At 37.7% G+C, this 12,500-nt stretch overlaps 1 protein-coding gene across 1 annotated transcript in view; it reads right to left on the bottom strand.

Annotated features, from left to right (window-relative positions):
- LOC137967743 (uncharacterized) overlaps positions 1-12,359 on the bottom strand; it is a 31,975-nt gene extending 19,616 nt beyond the window's left edge. Inside the window, exons 1-7 of the mRNA XM_068814298.1 lie at positions 12,189-12,359; positions 11,710-11,915; positions 9,219-10,543; positions 7,780-7,941; positions 5,042-5,122; positions 2,946-3,356; positions 615-709 (exon numbers count right to left, since the gene is read on the bottom strand). Of these exons, the coding sequence (XP_068670399.1) occupies positions 615-709; positions 2,946-3,356; positions 5,042-5,122; positions 7,780-7,941; positions 9,219-10,440 (1,971 nt within the window). The 5' untranslated portion in view covers positions 10,441-10,543; positions 11,710-11,915; positions 12,189-12,359. The remainder of the gene's footprint in view (positions 1-614; positions 710-2,945; positions 3,357-5,041; positions 5,123-7,779; positions 7,942-9,218; positions 10,544-11,709; positions 11,916-12,188) is intronic.
- Between the last annotated feature and the right edge of the window lie 141 nt (positions 12,360-12,500).

Raw genomic sequence — 12,500 nt, forward strand, 5'->3', positions numbered from 1 at the left:
CAAAAATAAATAAGTTGAAGGGTTAGGGGCACTTTAAGTGAATTGATGAGATACTTAGGACAACTGAAACGCAGTTGATTTACTTGGCAAAAACCATGAAGATACAAATTTTACAACATCTATAATAGGGGGGAAATGCCATAAATCAGAATTGATTTCATATTCATTAACAAGAAATAGCATAGAAAGACCCTTGGAATGTAAATGAATGCCAATGAAGAACTCAGTTCCACAGTATTGTTCTTTCGGAGCTTATAGAAATGTATCTTTATGAGGGATACATATTCATGGCGGTCAATGCATAAAAAGCCAAAACCTTAAAATGCAAATTGCAGGACTGAGGCTACCATTTCCTTAGACCACTTATACAAGTATGATATATTACACAATAATAAACCAGGTTATGCAGATATCTTCATGTACACCAGGATAAAAACGAACATTCGTTTTTTGCGTTTTGTTTGTTTGTTTGGGTTCTTTTTTTGCATTCTAAAGATTTAACCTTTTGTATTTTTAAAATTATGTGTATTTTTCTTTGCACACATACCCATGCTTTTTTAGAAATCCATTTAGATTTTAATACTTCCTGTTATCATATAATGCAAGGAACTTACAGCCGTGTAATCTGCAGACGTGTTCATTTCACTTGTGCTGGATCCCTGATCAAGTAAACCTTGTTGAGACGATAACAAATCAATGTCTGCTTCTCCTGAAAATGAAGAAAAGTCACCATTTGGATTAGAGACAGTGGGTGTGGTTACCTTTTCACTGTTAAATTTCTTCTGTCGTGAACATTCACTTTGTTGTTGGTGCAACTGTTCTATAAAGCCCTTACTGCCTCATGAAAGGGACAAAAATAAACACATTGTATTGGGCGAACTAGTCTGATAAGAAAATTAAAACACTAACGATAACAAAAACGTTAGTTCAGGTACTCTTTTTCTTGACCAGCTTTACTGATTGATCAGCACTACTGCAATATCTACTAAAGTAAATAATAAACAAAAAGTCTGTATGTACATTACAGATTCTTACACTGAAGGGCTAAGGTCCAGCTCTTCCTTGTACAGAGTACAGTGATTCCCAAGCATAACTAAAATATAGGTCCGCCATGCGTACTTGTGTGGGATTTCAGTCAAATATTAAAACGTTGATGATTAGCATTACAGCAAATGTAAAACATTTTGTCACGTTATAGTGATAAATGTTGAGTAAAGATTCCCGTAGAATCCCAAGCTGCAGACGAGAAAACGGTTAGGGGAGAAACATGTTTGCACTTCTAGTTTCCAGGAAATTTGGGGTGCTTACCATTTGTCAGAATAAACCGGTTGGGATGACCGGTGAATAAGGGTTACAGTTTTTCCAAAATCACTAAACCAGCCCAACGAGATGGCGCTTACCATTTCGAATTGTTTTTGGCTTATGAGAGACTGGAAACTGGAAAATTTAGCAAATGGTAAGGAGATTTCTACTGTTCCATTCGATGGGAAATGCCATTTACTCTTTGTGTATTTCCCAGTCAGCAGACAAAGCTGCACAAGGCCCCAAGTTATCGCGGGGGAAGGAGGGGGCGGTGATTGACAGAGTTAAGAGTCAGTGAAGTAAACATGTTGCACGTTAGGGCTTGTGACGCATTACAATTGGGTGGATTTGAGCGCATGAGTTTCTCAGCCACCAAATCTTTTGCAATTAACTGCCAAAATGTGATAGAGTCAACGCGCTTCAGGCATGAACGCACTTCTTCAGAGACTCATGAAATATTTGCGTTCGACAAAGAGGTAAATGCCGTCTACTTTTCTTAACCAGCGGAAATATTGGAATCAGTCGCTAGCAGCAAAGGAGAATTTGTTTAAAAGCTGGATAAATCAGCAGACAAGTGCAAATGTCAACTAAAAGTATTCGTGCTTCCAGCTTACACCACTGTACGTAAACTATACTTTTACAAATTCATTAGCTTTTCTGTTTTACCAGTAAATGTGAACATTTTTGACAGGAAGTTTGAAGGCATTAGTTTTTAACTTGCCAATCTACAGAAACTGGCGCCGTCACGCAACGTGTCAACAAATCGTAGTTAAAAGAGGGAATCTCAAATTGCTAATCGTAAATCTACAGGATAATACTGGACTTTGTCATAATGTTATATCTATGATGAAATGGTATATGAAATGAATTATATATGAACTGCGGAAGCTATGATCTTCGCAGTTATGAACGCAATTTTTACAATTGCGCAGAGAAGCCTGAAAAATTCAGGACTTCAACGGGGTTTGAACCCGTGACCTCGCGATTCCGGTACGACGCTCTAACCAACTGAGCTATGAAGCCACTGACGTTGGGAGCTGGTCATTTGTGGGTAACAAATGGTCCCGTGAGGAATGAATCAATGATGAAATGGTATATGAAATGAATCATATATGAACTGCGGATATGAAATCAAGTGAAGTTATGATCTTCGCAGTTATGAACGCAATTTTTACAATTGCGTAGAGGTCACGGGTTCAAACCCCGTTAAAGTCCTGAATTTTTCAGGCTTCTCTACGCAATTGTAAAAATTGCGTTCATAACTGCGAAGATCATAGCTTCACTTAATGTTATATCTGTCCGATAAGTTTGAAGGCATGACTCCTTGCAATATAGCTGGCACAACTCGCTTAATACAAACGTCAGAAAGGAAGACGACTTCTCCTCAATTGTAAATTAATCGCACCGAGAAAACAAGTCGAAATTCGCCAAAGGACAACAGCCGAGAGGAGTGATGGCCGCCATACACTCACTCTGGTTCCCAGGGTCCTCTCTCTTTCTAACAGAGACCACGTGACAAACACCTGGCCCCTCGTATGCAAATAAAGCCAGTCACACCGCCGGTGCTGACAATGTGTGGGGAAATCCCACACAAAAAAATCTTTTGTTGTTTGTCATGATCAAATATTTACATGAACAACCACCTGGCATTTCCGTAAAAAATTTCCTGCAGACCAAGTAGTTTTCCTTTTCTATGGTTGTTTTCAGGTTTATTGTCTCCAGTCCAAGTTTCTTCTTCATTTCATCTGTCACAAGGTATCGTTCTGCCACGTTATTGAGGTGACCAGAGAGATAATCATTCCACAGATGCTCAAGACTTTTTAAGGTACGGCACTCCACAATGATTTCAAGAGAGCCCACGTTGACAGCCATTAAGGATACCTCATAGGCTTTGTGGATAAAATCAGTCAAGGCGCTCACTCCTTTCCGTTTATTTGAGGAATAGTCACGGGATTTCACAAAACTCTTGACTTGGGTTTCTAGAATATTATAGACTTCTTTCTCTTGTTCTTCGTTTAGGTCTGATACACTGATTAGGAGCTTAATAAGGGTGTCTGAAAATGAGATTAGATCTTGTTAATTCATGGTGATCAAAATTAATGACGTTCATGCTAGTACAAAGTTAATTAATATCTTTATAGTAGGCCACATGTCCCTTAAAAATCTGTTTAATCACACGCTAAAAGGGAAAGTCAATTCAAATGATTGAGCTCAACAGTCCTTTAATGTACATGTCACTGATTTTCTGTAGTTCTTGCATCATAATATCACGTTGACCATCAACAGATGCAACCCCTCTCTCAGTCCATCGGGAATGATGCAAAAAGAAAAGGCGTGCAAAGAGTAGCCTCTGAAAAATATACTTCTCACTTCTCTCATTCATACTTTCCCTCCTACGTTGCACTTATACTGGAAATTATGAGTACTATGTTTCCTTCAAGGTCAAAACCGATCAATGTAATCTTTAATAATAATTCGTGAAAATTTCACAGTTGATAAAGCGCCTAACATGCTAAAGTATTTGCACTTCACTGGCTTCACAAGAACTTCCCTCTTATTAAGAACCCAGACAATTTTATACAAAGGAAAATTTAATGTGAACCAAACACATCTGAGGCACCAAGTATTAATAAATAAAGATCTGATTATTTTGACAAATTCTAGCTTGATTTAGACCTCTGAAAACTTATGGTAAATATAGCATCGGGTATGGAAGCTGAAGCTATCTTGACCATGCCTGAATAAAAAAGCAAAGGTCGAAAGGATCATTCTTCCTCAGGTATCACGATTTAGAGTTTTTGTCAAAAAACTTATTACATTACCATAAAACGAAAGCTTGAAGAGCTGATTCTCTTAGATAGAATTACTTAAAAGTAACTTGTAATTTGGGTTATTCCAACAGCAAGTGATCGAGCTTGAAGTACATAATACATGTAATTATCTCTTACTGGTGATGTCTTACAGTTGTATTATCAGTTGAACAAATAGATTCCATGTTGCCGTGCGTCTGTTCAGTGATAGATCACAGATGACGTCAAAATGTGGGAAGAACAAAAAAGTGGCACACGAGGCGAGAGAAGAGTGTGTCACTGATGTTCTTAACATAATTATTTTGACGTCTTCTGTGATCTATTACTGAACAGATGTAAGGCAACATGGAATCTATTTGTTTTATAAAGAATTAAACTTTATTCGCATAAAAGCTGATGGTGACGTTAATCGTGCATCTGTCCTCTAACAGGTCATAGGCAAGAACCAACTAAAATGCGAGAATAACTTGGGTTATTATAATATATACAAAGATATAATCCAGTCTTCATTTCCCCACCCATCATCACTGTTTTAAATCAAGGATTCTCGATTTTCTTAGGACTTAAACTCATAAAGAAATGACAAATTAAACTAACCTAATTTCATGTCTACTGTCGCAGAGCCCATTACTCTAGTTGCTCAAAATATGTTATAGCTGGCAAGAACTACATGTACAGTATGGAAGTTTCAAGCATTGCCGACTCAAAACTGTCAGTAAAACTTAACATAACTGAAAATTATTGCTCCTTCCGCCCACAACTAAAATGCTTGTATGTATTGCAGGGGGCTTAGATTGAAGATGGCAAACTTTGTGGGAAATGACGGACCATATACCAGTACATGTGCGTTGCCAGAAAGGAAATTGGCAAAGGGAGAGCTCCTCTGGAACAGCTGGCCCACACTGGCACTTTTAAAATACTTCTCCTACCTCCAAATGCACGCAAAGAACGTTCCTCTCTAGATGCCACTGCAGGCTTTGATCTTTGTCGTATCTCATTTGCATCCATTCCTGTAAAGACCAAATACGTTTATAAAGTTCTAATTGTGGAAAAAATAATCCTTTCTGCTAATTTAAAGGTTCTAACAAATGGGCATTTCCTTTGTAGAAATGCCATTAACCATTTTGCTGCAAGGTCTATCACTTTCATGAATGCAAGACTGATGTCCAAATTTAGCGAGGTTCTGCCACGTTCTTTTATATCTGATAATCAATTCATGTTGAGCAAGTACATGTAAGTTACATGTAGAGAGGTCCACTGCTTTTAATCCATGCAACATCCATTGTTTTGTTAAAATCCTACATGTATTGATTAATTATTAAAGTGCTTTTTCCTGTTTATGTTAGCATTCACTGTTAATGAATGTGGTCAGTTTCCTGTTACCCTTTTCATGTACATCTCTGTGTAAATAAATGCAAGGTAAGCCACAGTTTTCATTGCCTTGTGCAAAGTACCATATTTATATCAGACAACAAGAGGTAATTAATTTAGCATTAATAAATTTGTAGCCAAGATTTAAAAGTCTAGCGCTACAACAGGAATAAACTAGCAGGAGCAAGGAAAGGTTATTTTGCCTTCCACTCATACAGTTACATAAAGTTAATGTAATACCTGGTAGTTGTATAAAGAAATCCTAATAATTATGCTGATCAGTCTTGTCACTTACAGGATATATAATTCTTCCACTAATTAAAAATAGTAAATTTAATTCAAGCAGTAATCCCATTGAAGCCTTTTATGCTCTTTTCCAAAGTCTACTATTTTTTTGTGACAATTAATTTAACGTACTGTCCAACAATAATTAAATCATTTCAAATGACAGACTCTTTTGATACTTGTCTCAACATTAGGGTGTGGAATCAGTTAGTGACAGTGATACTTCAGTCAAGTTGTGATCTCTTCACACAGAATTTGATAGTCCAAGTGTAGACTGCTGCTGTCCATTCAGAGGTAATAAAAAATTATTATTGACTTGCCTTCACTTCATTTGGGAAAAGGTACAATGAGGCAATTTCAAACTGTTGTACCGCCCCAAACAGGACAAGGTGGCTACCCAAAGAACTGAGTCACGATCAGTTGTGAATCTTCAAAGGTTTTAATTAGTGGAGTGAAAGACATACATGTACATGTAATTCAACATTTCACCCACAAACCCTAATGGAAGTGGGCAGGGCTTTCAGTAGAAGCCGGCTACTGTCAGAGCTCCAGCGGATGTGGGTCATCAAATCACAGGCTACTTGGTTAACAACTTTTTCAGAAACAAACCTCTTTAAAAAATACAATGGCTAAATCCATTTAATTTGTTTTTGTGGGGATGCGAATAATGTATCAATAATATTTATCCACTGTATTTTTCTTATAAATAGGTTTAAATTGAAATTGTGCAACTCAAAGCTCTTAAAACGTTTACACGTACATCCTAACCACTCAATAGTGCAAAAAATTTTCAAAATTTGCCTACACTTGTCTTGAGAATTTGTGTACAAAGCGTATGTTTCTTCGTCTTGCATGTGCTCACAATCAATTGCGACCAAAACCCTTTCCACCACTGTCAGCAGTATCATTATGCTAAAAGTTAGCCTCGTTTTCATGTCGGCTCTTTAATAAAGATGGGGGAGTGAATGGATCTCTTTAGGTTGTGAGTTTTGTTTTCCCAAACAGGAAAAAATAACAGATTCCCATTTTTGGATATTTTAGGGTATTTTGAAGAATACCAACAAAAATCCCAAATTTGGCAAAGTGAGACAAGTCCCAACCAGGGAATTCCCAACCAAGTTCCCTGATTGGGACTTGTCTCACTCTTTCAAATTTGGGATTTTTGTTGGTATTCTTAAAATACCCTAAAATAGCCAAAAATGGGAATCTGTTATTTTTTCCCGTGCCATATCAGACCACGTGATGTTCTTCAAGGGAACAGTTTCTTTCAAATGACTATTTTTTATTTTCTCGTAAATACATGGACTGTAGTATTTTCACTTTCTCAAGAGTACTTTACTAACTCTTTCATTGCCTCTGAATTAAGAAAGTCTTGAAAATTTTTAATTTTTAAAAAAAATACTGCTCCTTTTGTTCATAAAATATTTTGAAAGCCATGGAAGTAGGCCCACACAAGGGCAAAGGAAACTCTGGCCAAAGGGGTGGGAATTGAATCCATGACCAGCAGACAGGGTCAACTCCCATCTTGGTCAGAGTTCTTCTTTGTCCCTGTTTGGGCCATTTCCATAACCTGGGCAAATGCTCAGATGGATTGCATGGAAATAAAGATAGCACTTAAAACTACTCTTACTAATACAATGTCATGTAAATAGCACCATTATATAATATAAATTTATAATTACATAATGACAAAGTATACAATTCTCACAAAAAAGCAATGTATTACCTCTAAAGCTTAAGATTTTATTGTTCAATTATAATACATACATGTATGTACACACACAAATGTTTATATTACTACATTTCTAGCATTCTAACTCATACACAACCACAAATAGCCTTCACAGTACATTCAAATGTAATATACTTATAAATAGGAGTTTGCTTTTTTTGGTGAAAGTGAGTGAAAAAAGAAGAAGAAGTGCAGTACATGTATATCCTATGGTACATGTACAGGAAATCGTGGGTGTTCAATGTAGCTGTGAGATAAAAAACAGAAAAACTACTGTACCTATTTCTTCACTGCAGGAAGTTTTTCTTTGGCCTGATGTCCTTGCATTTTTTCTGTATGAAGTCACTGCACCGTCAGACAGGCAAAATGCTCCTGGGATTGCACTAGGCAGTACTTCAACCAAACTATCTACAGCAGATGCCGCTTCACAACTAGAGCTCTCTGATAAAGAGACCAAATTGAACAGTCACTGGATGATTCTCCCGATATAAACTTTGACTACTGATATCCTTTTTTTAAAAACAGCAACTAGAAATTAAGGTTGGAGCCATTCAGAAAATGATTTTAGATCATGAACTCTTTTTAGGTTTAGGTACTCAAAATATTCTCATTCTGGATGAAAACACTTCCTTATTGACTTTATTTACAGTCTGCTAGTTTTACCTTTAATAGTGGTTAATAAGAATGATGTTTACTCAAAACTTTTTTCATAACATTATTATAACACGTTTCCCAAGTGCCAATGGCCAAAGTGCGTTTTGGCCTCCATCAATCAAACGAAATCAATAAGGATGCATAACGTAACCTACCAATCAGCATCATTGGTTCGTATAGTACACTCGTAAGTTTGAACTTGATGCTGATGGAAAGCGATGGAATATGTAGCAACCCTATTACAGAAGAAACTCTATAATGGTATTGAAGCTGTGAACTAAACAAAAACTCCAAGACACTTTCCCGGAGTCGGACTTGATCTTCCTGCCTATTGTTATGTGCTGAAATAACCAAGAGATGTCTGCGAACAAGGCATAAATGTAAAAGAACTCCCGAGTAAGCCCTCGGGCAAAAGAGTTTTCTGGAATGTTACAGATTGTAAGACAATTTTATAAAGGTCTGGAATTGCTTAACAGACAAACTAAAAGTATAATTCTGATCCTTATAACACTATGTTTGGAAATTTGATTGATGGAAGCCAAAACAAGGTTTGGTCCTTACCGCTTGAATTTGAGATTCTGCAGAATTATGAAAATCGCAGTAATATAATAATATTTAGCTTGTCTATTGTAAACTCCAGTATTATACATGTACATGTATGTGCCTCTCTTTTATCGTCTTAGCAGACCTTAATGGACAACTATTTTGTAGTCACGTTTTACCTCCCTGTCATAATCCAATACCTTGATGGCCTCAGCAGTGGGAAACAATGTCAAAAAATTTCAGGAATTGAAGGGAACTTTGCTTCTACTGTTGCCCCAAGGGGCAAGGGCTTATAAGGGAGGACAGCCCCAGTAATGCTAATCATTACTAAATTGGGCAACCACACCCATATGACAGGACAGGATTATTGCAGAATTTTCTATTAATGAGGATTGATGCCCTGTCTAAAAATGAATCTGCCCAGGGCTAACTTCCAGTCCACAGGACTAAAAAAAGGCATAAGGTCCTCTGGAAACAAAAACTGTAATCCAGATCACGAAAATAAATATAAATTACCGTACCATGAACCATTCTCCATAACTTGTCAACAAGTGCTTCACATTGTCTTTTCCAACAGTACTCCTGGCCATAAGCTTCTCTCAGTAATTTGCTTTCTTGAAGACACACTCTGTGTCTAACACCGACACCCTCAATGGCTTCAGCCCATTTACCTGGATCTTCTGAATCAACTATGCTGTATGCTCCCAAGGGAATCCTTTGTACTGCTCTTGCAAATCCTGAATTACTCCCTACAAGAACTGGTAAACCAGCTGATAATGCTTCAAGAGCAACAAGACCAAATCCCTCTGATTTTGAAGGCATGATGACAAGGTCAACTTCACAAAAGAGATCCCTCATTCCTGCACGGCTCTGCACAAATTTTCGCACTGTCAGCTGCTCATCAGTAATTCCACAGTTCAGAAGTCTTCTCCTGACCTCTTCCTGTTTCCCATCAGGGGCACCCACAAACAAAAGATAATAACGTCTTCCTTTCAGGCGTTGATCAGCAAATGCCTTAACAGCAATGTCATATCCCTTCAGCTCAAAGTCCTCATCATCTCCCCGCCCACACAACAACACATTGAAATTGTCATTATCAACTTTGGCCTTCTGCACTGAGGTCCCAAATTCCCTATTAAATAGACCTGGAACCATTTCAAAAATATCATCATCTTTCTTACACCCTTGCAAATAAGAAGAGTAAGCCTGTTCAAGTCTTGGTCCCACTGGAACAACCAGGTCCGCATACTTGCAAAGACTAACCTCATCCCAATGTTTCTCTTCACCTTTTGAAATAGGATAAGCATATCCCTTGTATTTGCTGAGATCTTCAGGAGCAGTGTGGACAACATGAACCCAAGTACAATTTTGAAAGTGTGACTTTATGAATTGCACTTGTCGGCCGAGTTTCACACCATGGCCAACAACAACATCCATTTTATGACCTTCAGGTGGGAAGCACAGCCAGTCAAGAGGATCATAACCTGGGCGTTTTCTTGCATCAAGAACATGGATCCCAAAACTTTGTGCCTCCTTTTTGTCCTCATCAGTACAAACACCTTCTGGAACCAAGAGAGAAACTCTAACCATTGGATGTTGGGACAGATAAATCACAAGCTCTCGGTTTAATGTTGACATCCCACCAGCTGACGAATTCCATTCGCTCCCCAAAAGAGTAATATCCAGTGTTTCCTTGCCTTGGGAGTAACCCCCCCTAGCTTCTACTGACACTTCTTGTGACATGATTCACATACTTTGAATCTAATACCAGATAATTTTACTCATTATTGGAGAAATCCTTGAATATGAAAGGGGTAGAAGATGGCATCATTCCAATTCATCTCACCTGAGCAAAAAAAGAAAATGTTGTGAGAAATTCATTCGGTATGAAAATTCTCCTATAAATTTATATCACCACTAAGTGTTTTTTCACAACTTTTTAATTCTTTTAAAAATAATAAACAATCCATCTATAATGCACAATTGTAATAAATCGTGCATTCCACTTTACAACTGACAAAAATGAATAAATTTTAATTAAATTATTACAAACAAAATAAATTTACAAACATTCACCGAAAAAACTTTTTAAAAAGATCAGTCTTCAAAACCTTTTTAAAAATGTTAACACATCAACTTGTACCCAATGAAAACTTAGGAATTAAAGCCAGCTTGACTCCTGGTAAAAACCTCTGAAATATTTGTTGATGAGTTATGGAGCTATAAAAGATAGCCCTGAAATTAATTAAAAGTCTACTTTTCATTGATTACTGTACCTTAGAAAGCACTGAAAAATGTTTTCAGTTCATCAGTCATCCAGGTGATCTGGTGACGTAATTTGGAGGACTGGGAAGAAAAGTTTTAACACCGTATCCCACAACTGCGCGCGGCCTTAGGTTTTGTTTCCAAATTCCCTGCAGTATTTCCATCGCCAAAACTTAACAGATCATTCCGTGTCTCCCACATTTCCTGTTACTGAATGAACACTCAAGTGGAAACCACCGAGATCTAACCTCGCCTCTGCCATGTTGAATTCGAAATAACATTGAAGGTCGCACGCGGTTGTGGGATACGGCATTAAAATTGTTCTCCCCAGTCCTCCGAATTAGGTCACCAGATCACCTGGATACAAAAAGAGATATATTCCACCTCTTAAATTCAGGAAAGACAGGCATTGGGTGACTTTGGAACCCTAAAAAATTGTCACTCTTTGGTTAAACCTTTGGTCATAGTCAAATTCCCCACTCCACCTAGGTAGTAGAATGCCTGGGGTGAAATTGTCAAGGAGTTATGTAAGGGTTTTTAAGTTTCAACTAATAATCGATCAGTACTTATAGCAAAACATAAATGAGAGCTAAAATGACAACATACATTGTAGGTCACTAAACGAAGACTTTTAACACGGGAAACAACTTTGAAATGACCATAGTTCTTTCAGCTGCTGTATGTTGTTGTGTCATTTAAGCTCGCAAACGCTCAACTCATGGAGTAAAAGCAAGACACATTACATACCTATTGGAGTTGAACAGATCATGGTTCTTAAATCACATCAGAAGTCTTGCACACAAATTGTGTAAGTTGTACAGTACTTTCGTCGCTTCCACGTATGTTTCTCTTTGGTTAATCATGGGAGTACACAATACCTTTCAATGTCCATCCAGAAGAACCCGCCATCAAAGAGTGGGGAATTTACACAGTTAGAAATATTCCCCCATTAACTGCAACAAGAAAGGGCAAATATTTACTGACCTGTGGAGAAAGAGCCCAGCAGGACGAACTATATCTACAAAACCGGAAGTTACTCGAGAATGCTCTTTCCCAACAATCTTATCTAAATTGACAAAAACATAGCTTAACATGCTCTGTGAAATAGCTTTAATAGTTCCTGCTAGTTTTCTATCAACTTTGGGAAGGATATTAAAGCAGATTTTTAGTTGAAAGCAAAGGGCGCGATCTCCTTTAGCCTTGCATAGAGATAACATAAAACTCACCGTGGCGAATTATAGCAAACCTAGATTTCCCAAACTAGCTGTCTCTTTTTCTCTTTTTTACCGTCTGCTCTAATTTTGGCCCTTGACTTCAAGATGCTCCCTTTACATGAAGAACCTAGCTGCAACAAATGAAGTCGCTACAAACTTGGAGCTCCAGCTCTCAGCGGGACGGACCTGGGGACTGTTTCTCGAACGTCCCGATCCGTCCCGATAACTTTTCTAGTTTCTAGACTGCTCGCAGTCCTGTCTGGCGAACCGCCCGCTTTGGTCACCCTTTAGATCACTTTCGATATATTGAAATTAAGTCCAAAA

The sequence above is a fragment of the Montipora foliosa genome, chromosome 8 (genome assembly GCF_036669935.1).
Source record: "Montipora foliosa isolate CH-2021 chromosome 8, ASM3666993v2, whole genome shotgun sequence".
Taxonomy (NCBI): Eukaryota; Metazoa; Cnidaria; class Anthozoa; order Scleractinia; family Acroporidae; genus Montipora; species Montipora foliosa.